This window comes from Zalophus californianus, chromosome 8 (genome assembly GCF_009762305.2).
Source record: "Zalophus californianus isolate mZalCal1 chromosome 8, mZalCal1.pri.v2, whole genome shotgun sequence".
In the NCBI taxonomy this organism is placed as follows: domain Eukaryota; kingdom Metazoa; phylum Chordata; class Mammalia; order Carnivora; family Otariidae; genus Zalophus; species Zalophus californianus.
The window spans coordinates 94767190-94790632 of NC_045602.1; the positions used below are offsets into that span (position 1 = coordinate 94767190).

The window sequence follows — 23443 nt, forward strand, 5'->3', positions numbered from 1 at the left end:
GAAGCCCTATCACAGGATGCAACAAGGAGGACAGGTTGTTAAAACACCACCATCTTAACATGTGAAATGACCACCTAGCAAGAGGAAACCGAGCCAGCTCTATGTTTGGTGTGTGGCACTGTTTTTAAAAACATAGTTTTAGGCAGAAGTCAATAAATGACTGAATTAGAAATTTCTAGCTCAGCTTCTGAGTGAGGCTTAGCTCCTTGGTGAGAGCTATTCTGCAGTTTTTATGGGCCCCCAGCACTGGGACTTCCCTCCCCTTCCCATGCACACACCCAGAACAGGGAGCAGAGGAGAGAGCCCTGGGAGGGGTATCCCTGGAAGGAGGGGCAAGATGTTCTGCACACCACGTCAGGAGGCCTGCTCCTGATCTTGAATCAATGGAAGGAAGTGTGGAGATTTCAATGCCTTCATTTCTGGTAACGTCTAAGTGGGTCAGGGGTTTGCCCTTCTCTGTATGCCTTAGAACTGAAATCCAAGGTTTGGTTAAGGTGAGGGCTTTCTCGGTTGTTAGGGAGAACTCCTGTGGAGAGCGTCCATCCTCTGGAGAACAGGAATGAAGAGATCCCTGCAATGCCCCCCCCCCCCCAATGAATACACACATGTGCACCCGTCTGCTGGTCCCAAGTCACAGATGCAGAGCATCCAGGCCCAGCCTGAGCAGACAGAGTGGGTGGCCACTTGCCCTGCATTGCTGTCCATACCAGGGAGGCATCATCGTTTTCATCCATTACATGATAGAACGACTCGCGTGACTAACTAGTGGGATTGGGTGGAAGTTAACCCAATCCACTGGGATTGTTGTACTATCATGAAATAACACATATTCCTTGAGCCTAGAAGTACCAAGTAGGGGAATTCTTCTAAAGCGGTTTCTCTATCCAGTATCCTGTGTGAGGGCCACACACGGGCCTGGTCCTTCTACCTGTCACTAATTAATTTAAATATTTCCTAGAGTTCTAGCTGTCCTATTATGTGTTCTGAAAATAACTATCAGGACTCTCCCAGTGGTTGAGAATCAATGAATAACACCAAGAAGACCTTGCTCGTTTCTTTCAAAGTTATGTCAGCTCCCACATACTTTATTAATCACTCTGCCTCCGTGCGTGTGTGTGTCAGTGTGTGTGTGTGTGTGGGTGTGTGTGTGAGAGAGAGAGAGAGAGAGAGAGAGAGAGAAAGAGAGAGCATGCACATATGAGAGCACACCATGGCAAAAACAGCTCTCCTGAGGGTGTGACACAAGCCAACAGCCTGAATGCAACTGTGAAATGAAAAAACAGTTAACAATGAAGGAAGAGAAACAAAAAGCAATTCAACAGATGCATGTCATTCTTACTCTTCAGTGTGGATCGGTTTTTCTTGTTAATTATATCACCTATTCTTTCCTTATATTGATAATTACATAATTACATGAAACAGATGGGTGACAGAATGCACCCAGATGGCGAGAACGTAAACAGGCTTACAAATTGCTTATTCTTGAGCATATTATAAAGAATTATTTAATAATACATAGATTTCTATACTCTACACATCTGTTAAGTAAAGCCTTCAAAATAGCAGTTACTTTGTCATTTTTTTTTTTAAACAGATACAAAGCCCTCCCCAGGAATTCCTAGGAGGCCAACTGCCATCTAGGTAAAATATTTAACCTTTTCCAAACATTTGGATACCTGAAATTCTAAACTCTTATCTGAGTGGGGTTTTTTCCCCACCTTTATTAAAAAAATAGAAGTCACTGTTTCAGGGGTGTTACAACTCCACATAGCTCTGGTTCAGCTTTGAGCAAGCTTATGGAAGGTTAACAAGAAAAAGAAGGTTTAAATACAAAATTTGAAACGTTTACTGCATCTGTTGGGCTTCTTGCATGAAATTCACTTAAAATAACTGTGAAGGGGCACCTGGGTGCCTCAGTCAGTTGAGCCTCTGCCTTTGGCTCAGGTCATAATCCCAGGGTCCTAGGATTGAGCCCCGCATCAGGCTCCCTGCTCAGTGGGGAGCCTGCTTCTCCCTCTCCCTCTGCAGCTCTCCCTGCTTGTGTTCTCTCTCACTCTTCTCTCAAATAAATAAATGATATCTTAAAAAAATAACTGAACTCAAAGGCAAAGTATCAGTGCTGTGTCATTGGGTGTGTCCCCATGGGAGTACGCCCAGGTGGAGGTGGTTCTCCCATGGGAGCAAGGGGCAGGCCCAAGGACCATCTAGGTTTCAGACAGGTATGAAGAAGGGAAATCAGCTCCTTCTTCCTGGCCCTCGCACCACCCCTCTGCCCGCTCAGGTCAGGTCTTTGCTTAAATGATCCTCACCAGAGAGGTTTTCCCCACTCCACTCCCCCGCCCCTCATCCTCCATCCCCTCCCAGCCTTTCTTCTTGCCACCACCTGGCCCGAGTCTGTCTGTCCTGTCTGTCTGTCCATTGTGTGCCTCTCTCACTGCAACATAGGCACCAGGATGGCAGGAATTTGTCCCCTTTAGTGTTGCAGCCCCAGGGCCAAGAGCAGGGCCCACTCCATGGTCAGCACACAATAAATACTGATATGAAGTTCAAATGACATAAATTAAGTCTCCACCTCAGAACTTCCTAACCAGAGATGCAGAACAGGTCCCGGGTCCATGTTTAGGCAGAGGAGTCTGTCCAGACAGGGCAGAGGTTATTCCATGAATGGTAGATTCAAACCCTGGTGTGTATCAGAGTCTAGACAAGTGATGTGCTGGGGTGGAGAAGCCAGTTCAGGGAAGGACAAACCCACTTGGCTCTGGGGGAGAACCTGGAGAGAGGAGACAGGGGTGAGGAACAGGACTGCAGAATCATGTGTACTCTGGGAGTTGATTATGTATCATATACATGTACCTGGACTTCCAGACAATGTTTGGATCGTGATTCTGTGTACTGTGTGTATGTGTGTGTGTGTGTGTGTGAGAGGGGAGGGAAGGAGGGAGAGAGAGAAGGAGAGGGAGAGAGGTTGGTTCAAGGTTGGCACTTGAGAAGATGGACTTGAAACCTAACTATGTGGTTTATCAATAAAAAGAGCTCCTTGACCAGGGGTGCCTGTGGGGATTAAATGAGCTCATTCTTATAAAGAATATGGAATAGTGCCTTTCAAATAAAACACAAATGTTAACTCTTATGAGCATTTCTCTTGACTTTCCTTCATTTTTCTTACTTTTAGCATATTTTTTATTTGCAGAGAAATATGAGACCAATTGAATAATTTCATTGAATTATTTAATGTTTTGCTATGTTTTATTTTGCAAAGGATGATCTTCAGAACTTTTTTCTAAATTCCCTACTTCTGTTTGTATGTATTTCCTTCCTGCTTTTGTCATACGAATGCATTTTTTATATAGTTAAAATAAGTCCCTAATTAAATAACAAAAACAAAATTTAAAAGATGCATTTGATTACTTAGGGCCTGGAGATTTTTTTGGAATTTGGGCTTGGTGGGCTGTATCCCCCATCTGCTCTCCAGTGGGGCAGGTCACCAGAAGGCAAGCATGCTGGGAAAGAAAAGCCAAGCCACTCATGTCCTGTCTCACTTCATGCTCAAGGGAAATCGGATCTCAGCCTGGCTGAGAGGGGCCAAGGGTTCTTGGGCCCTAGGCAGCATCCTCCAGAGCAAACAGCTCCCACACAGCAAAACACATAGGGAGAGGAGAGATGGTAGAAAAATCCCCATGAAGAATAGAGTCAGGTGCCTACACCTGACAAGATAAAAGGGATGACGAACCAAGGTCATGGGCAGGGCACTGGGCATACAGTCAAACCTAGCCACCCAAACGCCTTCAGAGTCTGGCATTTGCTCCTGCCTTTGGGGTGAATCAGATTACACAGGTGTGTATCTATCTGTGTGCCTATTCCCCTATTGACAACACAAAGGGAGGGGTGAGCTTTAGAAGTCACACGGCCCAGGGGGCCACTAGCTGGGGTCCTACCAACACAGAGTGACTGCAGACCCAGTGTGTGGGGAAGGAGGCTGTCTAGTAAACTAATTAAAATAGTGGCCAATTATATATAATTCCACAAGACACTATCAGACATCACTTGTGACCTGCTCACAAATTAAAACTTGTGATAGAAAATGCCTGGGGGGTGCCTGGGTGGCTCAGTCGGTTAAGCGTCCGATCTCAGCCCAAATCTTGATAATAATAAAACATAGCAAAACATTAAATAATTCAATGAAATTATTCAATTGGTCTCATATTTCTCTGCAAATAAAAAATATGCTAAAAGTAAGAAAAATGAAGGAAAGTCAAGAGAAATGCTCATAAGAGTTAACATTTGTGTTTTATTTGAAAGGCACTATTCCATATTCTTTATAAGAATGAGCTCATTTAATCCCCACAGGCACCCCTGGTCAAGGAGCTCTTTTTATTGATAAACCACATAGTTAGGTTTCAAGTCCATCTTCTTGTGAGCTCAAGTCCCATGTTGGGCTCCATGCTGGGCGTGGAGAAGAGAGAGAAGAAAGAAAGAAAGAAAAGAAAGAAAAGAAAGAAAGAAAGAAAGAAAGAAGGAAAGAAAGAAAGAAAGAAAGAAAGAAAGAAAGAAAGAAAGAAAGAAAGAAGAAAGAAAGAAAGAAAGAAAGAAAGAAAGAAAGAAAGAAAGAAAGAAAAGAAAGAAAAGGAAGAAAGGAAGAAAGGAAGAAAGGAAGAAAGGAAGAAAGGAAGGAAGGAAGGAAGAAAGGAAGGAAGGAAGAAAGAAAGGAAGGAAGGAAGGAAGAAAAAGAAAGAAAGAAAGAACGAAAGAAAGAAAGAAGGAAAGGAAGGAAGAAAGAAAAAGGAAGAAAGGAAGAAAGAAAGAAAGGAAGAAAGAAAGGAAGAAAGAAAGAAAGAAAGAAAGAAAGAAAGAAAGAAAGAAAGAAAGAAAAGGAAGGAAGGAAGGAAGGAAGGAAGGAAGGAAGAAAGGAAGAAAGGAAGGAAGGAAGAAAGAGAGAGAGAGAAAGAAAGAAAGAAAGAAAGAAAGAAAGAGAAAGGAAGGAAGGAAGGAAGGAAGGAAGGAAGGAAGAAAGGAAGAAAGAAAGAAAGGAAGGAAGAAAGAAAGAAAAAAAGAAAGAAAGAAAGGAAGAAAGGAAGAAAGGAAGGAAGAAAGGAAGAAAGGAAGGAAGGAAGGAAGGAAGGAAGGAAGAGAGAGGAAAAGAAAAGTGCCTGGTTCAATTTTTAAAATCAACAATCGTCTCTGGTTACACTGGAGCGCTGTACTGAGGGTCGGTGAATGGTGGTGACGATGGGGATGGGTTGGGCCAGCGGAGCGTCACCACGGTGACAGGAGAGTGCTGCCTGAGACTGGCTCTCTGGCAGCGTGGCTCCTTTGGGTTAAACACATAAACTACCATAAGAACCTCGATTATAACGACTACCATGGTGATCATTTCAATGTACTGAATTATATTACAAAAACAGAACAAACAAAAGCCGGGACACGACTGAAGAGTGCGAGAAGTAGGAGCAATGGTATAGTATGTAATTTATGTTTATTACCAGGGGTTTCAATCGCCTGAATGGCTCGGGCCTGCCAGCGCTGTGGTTGACTCATGTTTGAGATCGCCAACAAGTAGCAATAAAAAAACCTTTATGGCTCCCACGCTCCTTCCATTCCTATTTATTCTCTTTTTTTTTCCTGTTTTTAAGCCACCCTTTTTGTTTTCTTCTTGCTTATTAGTTGGTTACCATGGAGATCGTGACATCAGTAATCTTGACTCAGCTTAATGGTCTGGAGGCAAGAGACAGGATAAAGGTTTTTCTTTTTCCTTAAAGAGCTTCAACCCCAGAGGACAGCAGCGGTGTGAGTATGGAGGGCTGAGGGCTTCGAGCTGCTCCTGTAACAGGGAGCAATGTGCCGGGACGGCAGGCTCCCTGGGCTGAGGCAGCCTGCAGCGGGCAGGAAGGTAGCCGGCACTTCGGTTTCCGGGGCCCACTTACTCCTTTGCCTCTGATATACACAAACGTCACTTTCCCTTCAGAGCTGGTGAGTGTGTCAGTGAAGACAACTAAACTCAGACGGCTTTATAAAAATCACTAAACTGTGGAAAACTTTCAATCCACCTGAGCTCCTTGGGAATGTATAACCTCTCTAGGTTCCTGGTTGGCTTGTCTGTTTCCCTAGTCTTTCCCATCTCCCAAGAAAGCATATCCTACTTTTTAAAACTAGAATTTATTTATTTTTAAAATCATTTTATTTCTTGTCATCATGATAAGCATACTCTTTAATTCTTATCCCCTATGTGCCCCCCTCCCCCCACCCCCTTCTCCTCTGATAACCATCAGTTTGTTCTCTATAGTTAAGAGTCTGGTTCTTGGTTTGTCTTGCTCTTTCATTTTTTTCCATTTTAAACTAGAATTTATTAACAAGATACAACATCTAAAAGCTTTCATGAAAAGACGTAACAGATTTATAATACGTGCATCCATGGACAAAATTCATTTCATAATGAGTAGAGCTATGTTTTTATAATTCCTCCATGGGCCGGAGAGAGGGGGCCAGCCCCACGGGGACCTTCTTGGTCTGTAGTTTGTGTGTATATTACTGTTATCATCATGGAGGGACGCTATTTGATATTAACAGACTTATTTCATTCCTGTTCCTGTTGACTCATGGCCTCTTCTGACCCTTCAGGTAGCAGCCAGGGGACGCCAGCCATTGGACAGACAGCCGCAGGAGAGTAAGTGGGCCAGTTCTCTGCTTTTTCATTTCAAAACTGATGGCAGATTGAGAAAAGGTTTTTAAGTCTCAGAAAAGCCTGACTTTTGAGTATCAGAAGTCAGAGTTGATGCCTCAGATGACAGATTTCAAAAGAACACATGGTGATAGCAACGTCTGTTGTCCCAAAACTGGAAGGGGGAGGAAAATAGGAAGAAAAGAGAGACAAGTACAGAACAGGTCCCTCTTCCCCTCTGGTTAGAGCCATAAAAGTGGAAGAAAGACAGGATCGTCACAGAGGTTCTGGAGAATATGGGAGCAGCGAGATCTGTGCCTCACAGACATGCCCCTGCCCCTGTTCTGAGAAGGGTGGAGAGAGGGCTGAGGGTGGTGTCAGGGCAAGAAAGAAGATGAGGCAGGTCATGAGCTTCTCAAAGCCCAGAGGGGGGCAGGAGGGAGGGAGGCAGAGAGGGAAGCAGAGGGGGTGAACGGAAGACAGAGAGGGGTGTGGGGGAAAGGGATATATATTGAGAAAGAGCACACTGCAGTCAATACCATGCCTGACTCAAAAGTTCTCAAGGCTGTGAAGAGGGAATGTCCCCACTAGAAGTAGTTAAGTGCCAACTGAGGACCTGGATGCCAAAATAAGGGATGGGTTGAGGACAAGCTGATGTTCTGAAACCCTGTGGATGCCTGTGAGGACACCCCACAATGGCTCCCCCAACCCCTCTGTGCCCTCATGATGCCATGATGCTTCACGGGCTCCTGAGAACTGTGATGTTTTCCCCACTGACAAAAAATAAATAAATAAATAAAAGAGGGAAAATTCCTGAATGGACTCCTTTTAAACTTTAAATTCCAATTTACTTGGAATTGATGGAGATTACTTCTCCCATCAGGTGGAGTGGAGACTCCACAGAGAGATTCAGTGGAGCCAGAAGAAAATGGGAAAATGGAAGACTGCCATTTTGCAGACCTCATTATCTGACTTGTAACATTTATATCTGACAATAAGAAAGAGGGCTTCCTGCATGCTGATGATTTACTTAGACAAAGCAAACCCATTGCAAAGGGAAATCATCTTTTTAAAGTGCGGAATCATAACTTTCATTTTCAAATTCTAAAACTTCATGTAGCTTTACCTTTGACCTAGCAAAACAGTCTCCAGGAATTTACTGAAAGGAAGTAATGATGAATGTGCTCAAAAATAATAAGGATGGACATGATAGTATTGTTCGTAATGATACAATTTGGATAGAAACGGAAGTGACCAACATTAGGGAATTGGCTACCAACAACAGTGGTGGTGAATCTTGGGATCTGGCACCAGGATGCTGGGATCCCAAAGCCTGAGCCTAGCAGCTGTCTGGCCTGGGGTAAGTTATGTCACACAGGACATCAGAGGCATGAAGACAATGGATGCTACATTCCAAAGAAGTTTTTCTTGCAAAAACCGTCAAAGCAGGTGGGCAAGTACTGGTTAAATGACTTTTAAACCCCTCATTCACAATGAGGATATAAAAGGGTAAGAAGAACACAGACATAAGAGAAGATTCTTCTGGAGATTTCCTCAGTGAGAAACATTGATGCACTCTGGGTCAGATGCTACTCTACCCCAAAGAGAAGACATGGGGATGGCCTCGTCTTTGACTTTAAGACTCAAGAAAAAGGTTTGTGGGCCCTCAGCGACCCTCACGTGAGTTCCCACAGTTAGTGGACATGGCGGACTGCTATGTGATTTCTGCCCAAGAGAGCTGAAAGGCACGACAGGCAGGCCGGCTGCTGCTAGGTGATGAAGGGAAGGTGGCCTACAGCGGCCACCTGTTGGCAGGTGTGGACTGTTATCAGAGGATCTTCCTATAGGGCCACCTAAAGGGGAAATTAAGACAGACTCAGGCTGCAGAGCTAGAGGGTGCATGGCCTGCACTAGGGGGTGCAGGTGGGAGGCCCCCAGTGACAGAACTCTCTGAGGAAACCAAGCACCGCTCATGAGAAGAGGAGTCCAGCCCACAGAGCAGGTGCCTTCTGAGGACGGTGGCAGTCAAGTGCAGACGTCCTGCTCCCCCAGTGGCTCCTCCCTGCTCTGGCCCCCCAGTTTCACAAGGACCAGGAATATAGCTAAATAACAAGAAACTGGGCGCCCGGGTGGCTCAGTTGGTTAAGCGACTGCCTTCGGCTCGGGTCATGATCCTGGAGTCCCGGGATCGAGTCCCACATCGGGCTCCCTGCTCGGCAGGGGGTCTGCTTCTCCCTCTGACCCTCCCCCTCTCATGTGCTCTCCATCTCTATCTCATTCTCTCTCTCAAATAAATAAATAAAATCTTTTAAAAAAATAAATAAATAAATAACAAGAAACTAACAGGCTTAAAGAAAACAACCCTGAACTATAACAAGCTAAATAGATGCCAAATAAGTGGGTACATGGTGAGTTAGAGAGAAAGGGGCTTCTCCACCCTCCTTCCCCAGCTACAGGCTTCAGCAGGGAGAGGGGGAACTCATCTTCAGATGAAAATTGACTTTTGATTATAACAGGAAGCGAAACTGGACATTTTGTGGGATGAAGATGAGGTTTTGTGATTTGGAGTAGTGGCCCACGCAACTTCCGTTACCTAAAATTGGCCAGAAAAGTCACAGGCCTTGCCCACTTTCTGCCTGGGTACAGGGGAAAACCTGGCCACAGTGAACATATTTACAGAGCAGCGGAAGGCAGAAATCTAGTGGCTTCATCATTATTCCCACAAGTCCTGCTGGGCTTAATGCTGTTATATAACAGGACCTCTCCTAACCTGTTTGCTCCACTGCAAAATGGGGACAATGACAGCCCAACTTCTGTGAGCACGGGGTGCAGGTGTGTGATGCAGAGCCCGGCATAGAAAGTACTCATGGATGGTTAGGGGTTGCTCGTCACGGGGCAAGTGCAACCATTAAAAGGACACTCTGGAATACTCAGTAAGACATTCATAACATATTCAGCAAAAAATGTGTGTTTCAAAACACCATATTTGATCGCGTGTACTTTTTTTCACAGAAAAAAATCTAAAAGTAAAAACGCCAAAATATTAACAAAGGTGACCTAGAGAGAAAGGACCACAGCTTTTACAGATTTTCTTTGTATTGATTTTTCCTAAAATTTTTTTCCTAAATTTAATTTCCTAAAATTTTTACCATGAATATGGACTGCTTTTGTAATGACCCATTTTTTTTTTAATCAAGAGGAAAAGAGGTAACTTCTCGAGTCAGCATCTGCAGCTCTAATTGTCCCCTTTGTCATTTTATATCCCCAGCTACTTTAAAATACACAAAGCAAAGCCTCCTGTTGGTGCTGCCATGCCTTTCCTCCCTGAAGGCGGATTGTGAAGCAGCCACTTAGCTGTGAAGGCCAGTTCCTGCCCGGGGGAGCTCAGGTCCACCCAGGAGCCCAGCTTGGCTGTGGCCTTCCAGAGCGCCAGCAGGTAGCTGATGTATCCCGAGGCACTTCTGGACCTCGGCGGCATTCATTACTCTGGCTCTGCAGGGAACAGAATGCATTTTTTTTCTTCCTACCGGGTTGTGGCAAGAACCCATCAGCATCCAGGAAAGCCTCAGGATTCTTTTTTTTTTTTCTGTTGGGAGCTGTTTTAAAAGCAGTAACACTAGGAAAGGTGGACTCAAACAAAGGACAGCCTGGTGGCTTAAAAACCACTCTTGTGGTTTGGATGGGCTTTTTTTTTTTTTCCTCCTGCTGCTGGAGCCTTCTAAATGTGCATGCAGGCCTACAGGAGGCTGATGAGCCAGAGAGGGTAAGGCCAGGAAGATAAGATCAGGAGAGATCCGATTTTAGAAAAATTTCTGCTTTCAAAATAACTGAAGCTAGTATTATGCGTGCACAGTCAACCAAGCATGACACTCTCCAGGAGTGGTGGGAAAGCCCTGCTTCTGAGGTACACTGCCCGGCTGTGGCCTTGAGTGGACCAGCACTTTGCCACTTATTAGCAGGAATGCTGGGGCTCATCTAAGAATGAGAGAGTGCAAAATGGTCCACTCACTTGGGTAAACAGTTTGGAAGTTCCTCAAAATATTGAACATAGAGCTACCATATGAACCAGCAATTCTATTCCTAGGTATATACACCCAAGAGAAATAAAAACATATAGCCACAGAAAAACCTGTGCAGGAATATTCATTGCAACATGGTGGAAACAACTCAAATGTCCACTGGCTGATGAATGGATAAATAAAATGTAGCATATACATATAATATTCTTCAGCAATACAAAGGAATCAAGTAGGGGTGCCTGCGTGGCTCAGTCAGTTAAGCATCTGCCTTCAGCTCAGGACGTGATCCCAGGGTCCTGGGACTGAGCCCAACATAGGGCTCCCTGCTCAGTGGGGGGGTCTGCTTCCCTCTTCCTCTGTGCTCGCTCTCTCTTTCTCTCTCCCAAGTAAATAAATAAAATCTTAAAAAAAAAAAAAGGAATCAAGTACTGATACACACAATAAAATGGATGAACCTTATAAACATGCTAAGAGAACGCAGACAGTCCCAAAATGCCACATCGTATAATTCTACTTCTACAAAATGTCCAGAATAGGCAAATGCATGGAAACAGAAAGTAAATTAGTAGTTGCCTAGGGCTGGGGGAAGGGGTGGGTAGGGAGTAGCTACTAATGGCTTTCTTTTCTAGGATGACAAAAAAATTCTAAAATTAGATGATGTTTGCCCAACCGTGTAATATATTAAAAACTAATAAATTGTATAATTTAAACGGGCGAATTGCATGGCATATGACTTATGTCTCAATAAAACTGTTAAAGAGAGGGAGGGAGGGACGGAGAGAGGGAAAGAGAGATTGATTGTCCTACGGTATCTATTCTAGAAAATGAGGATAAGATGTAGGATTGATTTTTGATGATGCTGAGATTGTTAAGAAGTAACTTTACTTTTCACAGTCTCTTAGCTTATCACACCCCGAAGAGCTCATTTTGGCATTCTTTTGCAGCCCAATTTCTAAACAATGAATGTCCAGGCTTGTCAATTATGCCACTAGCACATATCCTTTCCAACCCGGCCTCCCATGCAAACCTTCAGTCACTTATCCAAGGCATTTCCTCGAGCACTTTCTAAGAACACTGTGAAGCCCCATGTAGCATGGAACTGAATTATCAAGAAATTTATAACATAACATAACCTATGTATGGGATCCTAATTTTTTCCCCCTTTCCCAGGAGCTACCACTATCATTTCAAAAGGTTTGCAACAAAAAGCTGGAGAGAGAAGTGCCAACAGCCTCATCAGCTGGTGTCTAAAAATTGACCCTGGCACATCAGCTCGGCCCTATGCGACCCAAGCCCAGCCAGGGTCAGACTGGCCCAGAATTAGACTCAAGAATGAAGGACTCAGCCAAGGGGAAAATCCAAACCCCTCTGGGGGAAAGCCAATTATCTGTGGGTCACCTTTTCATTAAGTAGCTGGTGCCAAAGATCTGGGAGATCCCAAAAGGTCTCTGTCAAGCCATCGTCCTTTTCTGTGGTTTGGTCTTCCTACAATGAATTATGATAGCAGCACTTTCACTTTTTAGAGTGAAAATTCTACATATTCATATAGAGAATATATATGTCATGGTTGAAGGCAGGGGTCTATCATCTAACTGCCTGGATTTGAAGCTCTGTCAGTGAATTAGTCTTTGGACAAGTCATTTACCTTCCTTCCCTGCAAGACTGTTTTCTTTAGGTACATTGAGGAGCATAGTAGCAGTGACTATTTACAAGTGCTGATATGAGCATCAAATGGGATGATTCATGGGAAGCCTTAGTAAGAACTCAATACTGTCAGAAGTAGTTGTTGTTATTATTTTGTAACCTCTCTAAGAGGAAGGAATTATGAGAATAAATCACTGATGTCACACGAGTCGTGCTGATATATATTGTATACTGCATATAATACTAAACTAGATAGTGTTCAGAGAATTGGAATGAAATGACCATGGAACTTGTACCATTTGAAGGGCAAAAAAAAAGAGCTCATGAAGAAACTTATGTAAATTATTCTAAGAATGTCAGAGAAAAGGGTTCACTATAAATAGGAGCAAATACACTTCCTATAGGTAGTGCAAAAAGCTGAGAAATGGCTTGAAAAACCACACTTGACTCATGGGCAGTGATTTAAAGTGCATTAATTTCATTTCAAGATACTATCACCATGGTCACATTAAGATGATCAGTGCATATACGATGTTGAAAAACATGCGTATGTATTTTTAGCAACCTCTACCAAGGAGATGCTAACGGGCTGATTTTAAAATACATCCACACACCCTGACCACAAATACAACCAAGGGAGTCTAACCAGGGGCTGCCAAAGTTTCTAAGTTTGAAGAAGGGGTTGGGGAACAACCAAGCTGGGGAAAATCTAGCAGGTGCTGGGAGAATAATGCAATTTCCTAGGGCAGCAGATGCACAAGTGAAACAGTATCCAGTAACAGTCCATCAGATGGTAATTATAGCTGGACTGGGGAAGAAGAGCCGAGATGAAAAGGGACAATTCAAAGGGTAACTGAATGCCAGTGAGTGACATCTTCCTGAGAGATCACATACCAGGAAAAAGAGGGCCAGCACTTAGCTCTGAGGAGGGGGAGTTAAATAAACTGTCATTTTCCTTTTTAGAAAGACAAAGGGAAAATGGAGACCTCAAAGAATTCATTAGTCAAGATTTTAAAAGACCATCACTAATAAACCACCACAAAAAATAACAGCAGGCATCGACTAGACTGAAAGTAAGATTCCTGCATCATCTGAAAGATGATGGCTTGGTTTGGTCCCCAAAATTTGGGGTGGTGGAGAAAGATGAGTTCACACTATAATTCTATGAATCCTGTAAACCAAGATGAAGAACTAAAGACACTAAGGTGGATGATGGGGAGCATTTATGAGACTGAAGCAAGGGTAGGAGCTGTTTCAGCTCAAAGCAGATTTTCTGGTATTTCATGTCACAAATAAGACTCATTTGAAATCCCGGTCTAGAAAGGAAAGAGCGCTTCGGAACAAAGGCATTCCCTACCAAGTGATTGTGCAGACCTCAGTGTGGATCCTCCTCCTGAGGCTGGCTCTCAATATCAGGGCCAGTGTGGCCCCTCTCCCATCCCTGGCTCAATTAGCCAGACACTCCACATTAATACTGACACTAGCCTGTGAGCTCCCAGAGAGCAGGGGTCAAAGTCATCTCTGTATCCCCATGTGGGAGCAGGAAAGGAAAGCAAATAGAACCACCTCAAAGTCAGTGTGGCTCAAACTGCTCCACAGTCTTTAATACGGCCATTCAATAAATTCAACCAAATTTTGAGTATTTCCTGATCATAGTTTTCATGCATGTGGGCCATACGCTGATTCATTTTAAAAAAAATTTCCATCACAATAATTCTCACAATGTGAGGCCAAGATGGCCAAATCAAGTTGAGAAATTAGTCTTCCAAGTCTGTCCCATGTGGTTACAGTCTTGGTCAGAAAAAAGCCTTCTCTCTTATCCATGAACCTACACTGGTTGACTATGGAGATATGATGAATCTTTGGGACCTACCTCTGTAATATGTGATGAAAATCATTTACATGTTTTCCAGGTCCTTTCTTATGACCTGATATGGGGCAGCCTGTCAATTAATACTAACGATAGGGAAGGTATTATGGCAGGGACACCTACCATCCAAACCAGGCAGAAACAACCAGGGCCTTGAGGTGGGGTGGAGGATATTTCCCTGCCATGCAGTGATGAATTTCAATCACTGCTGGCTTGTGCCAAATTCAAATTGGCAACCCACTGAGATGAAACACTCTCTATCCCATTATTCATGCCTGGAGTGATCTGTTCCCTTGAAGACTGGCTTCCTAGGTGAAAGCAAGGAAATGGATGGTCACTCTGAGTTGGTTTAAGTAGGATAAAAGGTATGAAAGGCAAGTGCCCAGCCAGAGAAGTGTGCAGACATGGTGAAGGAGCCATATAACCTCCATGCGCTAGAGGAGATAGCAAACTTAAAGGGAAAATAAAAGGAGTTCATTTAGTAATGACAGTCACTCAATTTCACCAAGTTCAATGGCTGTAACACTATTGCTCTCCTAAGAAAACAATGCTCTTAGGACTCGATAGAAATTCCTCCTAGAAAATTTCTATTTGGCTCACCTTGTCTCAGATAATCGGCCTAAAGCATGAAATCCAACTAAAATGTTGAAAAAATAATAACAATTTAAAATAATATAATTTGGCATTTTAACTTTTGAATATCCAGGCCCATCCCACGTGGATTATGGTTTTGATAATCCTTTGATCAAACTTTTAAGATTTCTAAAATATTTACTAAATCTTGTTTGCTGAATCTAAATCTTTACTAAAACCTTCTCAAGGAGGAGTACAATAAGTAGCAGTAGAAGTGTTTCTTCAAAAGTCAAAATTCACTGATACAATAGACAACACGGCACAACACCGCAGGTACCAAGCATCAGCCCTACCTGTCTGGTAAGTGGTTGTCTTCCTGGACCAGTGATTTAAATAGTTCATCCTCTGCTGTGCCTTGAAATAAGCCAGGGCTCTATGGCGGGGGGGGGGGCGGTGCTGGCGCACAGCACACTGAGATCACCGCAGAAAAGGTTACTAAATGTAAGTAATGATTTCAACTCATACTAACCTGGGAAGTCATGATAAGATTGTTCTGAATGCAACAAAATGTTTTCTCTGGCTTTCTCCCCAGCTGGAGCTCTAGGCTCTGGAGATTCCTGGGGATTGGGGTGGGGAGAAGCTCCTGGTATTCAGAAAAATGCTGCTCTTGATAACCAGGTGGATTTCTCCCCTTCCCTGGACTGGCTTAAGGCGCCAGAGCCATGTGAAGGCTTCTCCTGGCCCAATAATATGGTCTGTCCATCCTTGAAGGAGTCTCAGCATTGACTGCGAAAGGGCAGCATCTCTCCTCCTTACCCTGATCTGACACAGAAGCTGCATCCTTGTGCAAGGAGGCACCTTCTCCTGGAATCAGCTTGACTCTACGGAAGCTGTGTTTCAGGGTGCCATAGAAGAAGCCACCCTCTCTGACCCCAAGGCACTCTCTTTGTGCCAAACGTGTGGGTCTTGGCTTTCATTCCAAAGGAGTCCACTCTCAGGATCTCTACACAAAAACAGACCATCTGGTGGCCATCCCCAAGGTCCTCCAGATGGGCTCGGGCACTCTTATCTTTAGTGTGGACAGAGTGTAACCTGCAGGGCTCTGGGCCCTGCTACCTAGAACATATCCATGATCCTGGATAAAATATATGCATCTGAGAATTGCTTTAAAATGATAAGGAGGAAGGAGAAGTGGGTGGGGGTGTAGAAGATCCAAAATTGGCCAAGAATTGCAAGAATTGGAAATTTTTGAAGCTCAGTGCCAAGTATCTGGGAGTTTCAGTGCTACTCAACATGTGGTCTGAGACAGGTGCCCATCTGCAAACTGTCATTGGTCTTCAAAGATGTAAGCATAGAGATGGAGAGAAGCACTCAGCAGCTTTTATAACAATTGGACAGAGTAATTCTGTGTCTGTTAAATCTAATAATAAAACAACTGGACTTGAGTTTTGTCTCCCTTTGTTTTTAAACTCATTTTTAAGGAATTCACCTTTTATAAAACTATCCGTCTATGATGGATTGTATGTTAAAAGAAAAAGAAAAAGAAAAAGAAAAAGAAAAAGAAAAAGAAGATAAGGTCCCTCAGCACAGACAGTAGGAGAAGCCCTGCTTTATCTGGTTCTCTCTACTTCGGTAATATGCTTGACATTTTCCATAATAAAGAGTTAGGAGGGGAAAGAACTGCTATTGATTTTTAGTTGCTCCTCAAATATAAACTTAGAACTTATCAGAAAAGAAATATAAATTTATTGTCTGTTTTAACAAATGTAAAGATGAATGCAGAATTTAAGCAGCCTTGCTTACAGTGAGCAGGTGCTGCTAAGCCAGGTCTTGATGGAGCCCTCCCCCGCCCCACCCAGTGCTCCCATTTGCAGAGTGGGAGCTGCGGGCAGCAGAACGACATACTTCCTGCAGCGCTGGGGTCCCCAAGCTCTTTATTTGAGCACTATATCGAGCAACTCCTTGGCAAACCTTTTGGAGAGTTAAAACCTTCCACTTTCCTCTTTCCTCTCTCACAATGGACAAATGTCAGCACACAGGGAATTTTGTTTTTCGACTTATTTAAATGGAAGTGCATACAAATACTACAAGCCTACATATGTAAGTCAACTTGACAAGATCATGTTTTTTCCAGCTAATTCATTGAACATGGCCGTGTGCACACACACGTGTATGTTTCCAGCGAAAGTGCAATCTAGGTTCCATTTTGGTTTCTTCTGTTCTGGTCATAAACGCATCCTGGGCTTGTTCACTTTAAGGCTAAGCCCCGTTCCCACCCCAGGGCAGCTAATATGTTCCTGTTAATCCTCCTGACCCCCCACAGAGGAGATAAAGCAAACCCAGCTTAGGACCCAAACATCTCAAACTGCAGCCAGCTCTACTGTCTCTGTCAGCTTTGTCTGACTTGGGAATGCCCCCTTTCGCCTTGCAAGCAAAACATCGATGGAAAGGGGGAATCTGCGTTTGAGGAAGGAGAAAGAGAACAGACATACGCTGGGAGTCTGACTCCAGGCCACTTGTGCCGAGACACAAAGCGTCCCCGTGGGGTCTGTCATCCAGGGATCAGGCCACCTCTGTTTCGGGCTTCTGCAAAATAACCACCTGAGGGAAAGGGCTGCAGGAGAGCCTCGGCAGGGTGCCCCTGTAAGGGCATGAGCTCCAGGCTCCCTGTAATTAAGAAGCAGCCTGCTCCCGAGAAGACAGTGCTGCCACCCCATCTGCCACGCCCGCACGCCTTGGCACGGCGCCTCCCTGCCTGCTGCCGCCCGGCTACCCACCGGATCCTTGGAGACCGCCTTTGATGGAGCGTTGATGCCAAGCTTTTCCAGAGGATAGACAATCTGTCGTCGCGGCCGCACGGGAACCAAGTAATGAAGGGCGGATGTCAGGGAGTGGGCATAGGAGCTCTGGAACTGAAAGACAGGAATCTCCGTTTTAGGGGAGAGAATGTCAGGGCGGTGCAGCACAGATGCGTGCGTGGAGCTTCACAAATACAGAAGTCCGAACCCGGCCAAATCGGAGTTGGGGGGGTTAGGAATCAGCAAATAAACAAACATACTCGTCGAGCAGAGGAATGAATTGTAGATAATGCCTGACACTAATGAAGATAATTACGAGAGTAATTACATTACTATCTCTGTGGGAATGACAGATAAACAAGTGGTTTGGTTTATGGGATTTTTCAGTACAAGTATTTTCCCCAGGAGGATATTCTTCTCCATAGTGATCATGAATCAGCTTGATTTGACCCCGTTAAGCTGTGTTATCTGCGTCCTGTTAACCTTTGCGTGTTTGGCACAAGCTGCTTTAAGAAGGCACATAGATAAAAACATCATCGAGGGGAGGCTGAGCGCAGACGTGGAAATCCTCCTGTTTGTGAAAGGCACAGCTACTCCAACCGGACCTTTGTTGATTAAAGAAGTGTTTTAAAGCAAAAAGATGAACTGGAAAGTGGGGTTGGGGGTAGGGAAATTGGATCACATTATTTTGACTTGTATTAATGCTAAATTATGAGCCGGATTTATGCTTACTGTAACAGACTATGATAAATCATGTTTTAGGAGAATGTGTTAAATATTCATTTTACCCCATTTTTAAAACTTGGCAGAGGAAACTGAACATGGTGATTTTTACTCCTTTCACATTTATGAAATCGGAGGGGCTTCTGGTGAAACTAACTCAGGGTATTTCAACCATTTCAACCTTAAGAGTTAAACTGTGACACCAAAATCCCTAATGACATATTTATGGAATTTAAACTGGAAAACAAAGCAAGCAAAACTCAACTAAAACTAGGGGTAGTTTAATAAATAAGATGGTTAACAAATGACTTGGCTGCTATTCGAAACCAGCCCCCGTCCCCCGCCAGGCATTTCTAAGAGCTTCTAAAAGGGATTTCTAAAATGCTTCACCATTGAACTTCACACCCTGACTTCACACACTGAAAAACAGAACCCAGGAAGTCCTAGCCAGAGTTCTGCTTTTATGCCTGGAGGATCCCGCAGCACATGTCTTAGCAGGAGAGTGTGGGGAAAACCATCTTCATAATTCGAGCCCAATGTTCACTTTTACTATAGTCAAGGGATTTAAAGCAGACCTTGGAAATTCTTACCTAAATTACCTGGTACTGCTTCTTACATTTGTTTAAAGGTATATATGTAAATCAATTGGAAGTGCAGACTGAGAGGAAAAATCTGTCTCCAAATGTGTTTCTATATCCTACATGAAATAGTGCATAACATGTTCCAAATTCTACACGATTGAGGTAAATATGAGAACGTTCAGTGAAATGTCAAAGATACAATTTTTTATTACGGATGCAAAAGGACTTTCCGGACCAACTGCAGGCAGTCATGATGCAGTCAACATCATGAATAAAAAGTAAGAATTTAATATCACATCCTGAAGGTCACCGCCTTGGCGACTGGCCAAATACAGAGTAAAAAGAAAATGTGCGAGACCAGGATTTTCCACCAGAACTGTTACCTTCCATCTCCTCAAGTTCAAGTTTAGGGCATTCACATGCCTATCATACTGCATTTTGATAGGAAAAAACCATCACTAGAGCATATTCTACCTCTCGCTAAAAATCTTTTCTATGTTTCTTCTTCTTCCCTGTTCCCTCTGTACTTCCCCAGAAGGCTTTTGTTAAATAAGGTACATTGGCAAAATTACTGGTTTGGGGAATGTACCAATAGACTTTAGATTGTTTTTAAGTTTAATGAATCAGATTATTTTAAAAATCTGCTTAGCTCATTTATGGTAACAAAGAAGAATCATGACAACATCCTGGCCTCTGGGCAGAGCATGAGAAAGATTTTGGTCATGAATGGGATATCATGGGACAACTTCTAGCTGGCCAAGTGATTGAATCTCAACTCCTCTCAATCTACATGGAGCTGAGGACCAGCTGTCAGTGACGGAGAGATCGACTTGCCAGAAACAATACCTTGAGAAGCCAGCTTGAAGAGACCCTTGCCTGTGGAATAACCAGGACACTATGTGTGCGTGTGTGTGTGTATACACACTGATGTGCGCATGCACACATGTGTGCGACTCTTCTAGGGACTTGGACTGGGATGCAGCTTTGAACAAGACAGACAAACAGGGGCGCCTGGGTGACTCAATCAGTTAAGCATCTGTTTTCAGCTCAGGTCATGATCCCAGAGTCCTGGGATCGAGCCCCATGTCGGGCTCCCAGCTCAGTGGGGAGCCTGCTTTTCTCTCTCCCTCTGCTGCTCCCCCTGCTTCTGCTCTCTCCCTTTCTCTCTCAAATAAATAAATAAAATCTTAAAAAAAAAAAGACAATCACCTTTGCTTTGGTGATAAAAGATAATTTAGCTAGTGAAGAGTGCTCTGAAGACTTAATAGGATAAGTGAAAGCAAGACAGAAGCAAATGAAGAGCTTGCTAGCTGTGCATGTGTGGATACACAGTAGATGGTGTTTACTACAAAAGGATTAGTCTACGTAAGTGTAACAGTGTTGGGCAGAGTTATAGAGGTATTCACTACATAAAGGTTACCTCACCTTCATACATCTCCACTTTTTATCCATCACTCTCACAGCAGTGGTTATAGGGCTTATTTGGAATGCTGTGAGAGCACACCGATCTTATAGGATTGAATTGATTTGTTCTATGAGTTCAAACAAAAATGTTCTTTGCTTGAAGAACACGATAGGATCACTTTGGCATTTCACTAAGGCCCCATAATAAATTATTTGACTTCCATGTCCCTTAGAGCATTTTTGCACTTTTCAGTCTCTGTTTTGTCAATAGGGAAAAGCCAACAAATTGTTCACTAATTATAATGGTCATGAATGTTTCTGAAATTCAGTCTTCTGGACTTTCACTATAGTGTAATAAATAAAAGGGCCAATGTGGCTGTTTGAAATTCAGAGCCATGTTATAATCCAAATCCATTCTTCGAGGAAGGAATAAAATATGGCACATGACACAAATGACGTCTCGAAGGTTGATGTGCTGGAAAAGTGAATGATGACATTCTTTTACCTTGCCTTCCCTGATCTGCGGGTAAACAGGGTAGTAGAGACAGGACTTATAGCCTAAACGGAGGATCTCCTTCAGAAAAAACTTGGTGTAGTGCCGAAAGACAGGGTTCAGGGCAAAGTGATACAGGTGCCCATGTTCTTCACGCTGGTGGTGACTGAAGAAGATGAAATCTTCAATGTTGTAATGGGATCGTATGTACTCTACATCCTAAAAGAGAAGAGGGGAAAGGGCATCTAAGGATGTTTTAAGCAAATGGTGTGCATTTTGTCATGAAAATCTTGTAAAAATTACCTCGGGTACAATAGTAAGAAACGTGCTTTTCTCTCCTGTGATTTACTACCTCATTGTCACTGTTCAATTTTTGAAAACGGAAAATTACATTTCCTGAAAGTTCTGATGGCTTGTCTCTGAAGGGTGACTACACAGCTTTGGAGTTTGGTCCTTACAGCCATGGCTGTTAAAAACCCAGAGAGCCCCGAGTCTCTGCTAGTGGCCAGGTGACAGGACAGCCGCTCATCACCACTGTTGGACAAGGGGAGCACCAGCTGGTCAGTGTGACTGACTGAACATGTACAAAACTCAGCAGCAGGACAAACACAGCCACTGGTGTTATCTGGACTCACTACTATTCTCTCTTCACCCATTAATGTGGAAACGTGCCATCCCACAGATCACACACTTTGGCCCGTGTGGCTGGGTTGGCCTACAATAAAACCACAAGACTAGGCCTTGTCCGTAGGCATTCCTTAAACTTTTTATGCCTCTCAAGTATTCTATTTTTAGCCCGGGGAAAGTAATTTAAAGGACTGGTGTTTACTTATACAAGAAGATATCAGGCATTCTGCTCCTGTTTCTATGGCTCTAGTTCTGACCACCACTCTTGGTCCCCCACTCTGTGGGCAGGGAAGCAGGAGCTCATCCATGCTAACTGTGTACTGCTTCTCTTCCCTGCAGTGCACACTGTGGGGTAGGGGCACCATCCAGAGTGAGTGTGACTTTCTCTCATGACAAGAGCACATAAACACACCTGATATGCCAGAAGAATCAAACTATATGCACATTGGAAAGCACCTACTTATATTTCTTCTTATTTTCCACAGTAGAATTGTCCTCAAAGCACACTTTCCAAAAAAGAGGAATTGGAGAATGCAAGGAACATCATTTGCTCTGTGATCAGCAAAGCTGGCACTAGAAAATTCAGGAAACCAAAGCCTGTATTCGAGCCCATCAAGGTCCTTTGTCTTTACAGCCTCTGCCACAAAGCACGGAAGAAAGGGGGCTCGGGGTAACCAGGACAGTGGTGGTAGCTGAGGGCAATTCTGGCAAGGCCTGACCTTTCCATCTGCACTGACCCTATAATTGCCTTAACCCCCTAAGACTTTTCTTTAATTACCAAGAAGGCATCCCTCATTGTAAGATAAAATGAGTAATAAATGTAGAGCTGAGAAATCATTGAAAAACAAAAGTGAAGAGCCTACAGAGGTTACTAGCTCAAAACAGCATATGGGCCATGTGCACCTAATTTTCCTCCCATCCCAAATCCCTTAAAATAACAACAAAAAATTATTTTTAAAGTAATGAGGTGGTGTGATTGGCGACACAAAAGTAGTCTACAGGGCACCTGGGTAGCTCAGTCGGTTAGGCATCCACCTTAGGCTCAGGTCATGATCTCAGGGTCTTGGGATCAAGCCCCAAGTCGGGCTCCCTGCTCAAAGGGGAGCCTGCTTCTCCCTCTCCTCCTTCTGCCTCTCCTCCTGCTCATTCTCTCTCTCTCTTTCTCTGTCTTGCTCTCACTTTCTCTCAAATAAATAAAAATCTTTAAAAAAAAAAGGCAAAGTAGTCTTACCTTGGAAGGAAAGTTCTCTAACACTAGCTTACACCCTCTTAACCTGCCTACCATCTGCCAGGACCACCTACATTGAAGGTCACAAGAGGAAGCCAGACAACTGATGCCTCTTCCCAATTACAGACTGGGTTGGCCAGCCCTCCCAATGACTGAGTGATGCAATGCAGAAACACATCTGTCAAGGATACCCATGCCTGCCAGCCATTACTGATACTGTAATCTTTCATTCATGACTTTCAGGGAAAACTGACAAAGGCAAAAGATCAGAATAGAGAAACTACAAATTACTCCAGGGGAAAAGAGGTCGGTCATGGAACAGAAGAGAGTTTGAAATCATTGGAATAAGAATTCTATATACAGCCTAATGAGTATTCGAGGGTAATGACAAAATGAAAACTTCTTCTATATGTATGGACAAAATGAAAGCTTCTTGTATATGTATGCACCTACCACTATTTCTAAAAAAATTATTCAAAGATGTACCAAGTCAAAAAAAGAAATAAATCCAAGAACAAGGATGGTGTAGGATACATTAATGGAATAAAGCCATATGGTCATCTGAACAAATGCCAAAAGAACATTTGATAAAATTCAACACTCATTCAGAATAACAACTTTTAGAAAACAAGAAATAGAAGAAAACTTCCTTAACTTGATAAAGGATAGATCCCAGAAGCTTGCAGCAAATATTATATACTAAATGGAGGAAAATACAGAATCATTCCTATTAAAATCAAGAACACCACAATAGTACCCATTATAGACACTACTACTCAATGGTATTCTAAACATACAATAAAACTAGAAAAAGAAATAAAATATAAT

The 23443-nt window shown here is 43.4% G+C and overlaps 1 protein-coding gene across 4 annotated transcripts in view; it reads right to left on the reverse strand.

Annotated features, from left to right (window-relative positions):
* The window catches only part of CFAP61 (cilia and flagella associated protein 61), a 302051-nt gene that overhangs the window by 152170 nt on the left and 126438 nt on the right, over window positions 1-23443 (reverse strand). For 3 of the 4 annotated variants that reach the window (XM_027623973.2, XM_027623974.1, XM_027623978.1), the window contains 2 exons: window positions 20773-20979; window positions 17539-17673 (listed from right to left, as the gene is read on the reverse strand). The exons of the other annotated variant lie outside the window; for it this stretch is intronic. In XM_027623973.2, coding sequence (XP_027479774.1) covers window positions 17539-17673; window positions 20773-20979 — 342 coding nt within the window. The remainder of the gene's footprint in view (window positions 1-17538; window positions 17674-20772; window positions 20980-23443) is intronic. 4 annotated transcript variants of the gene reach the window in all.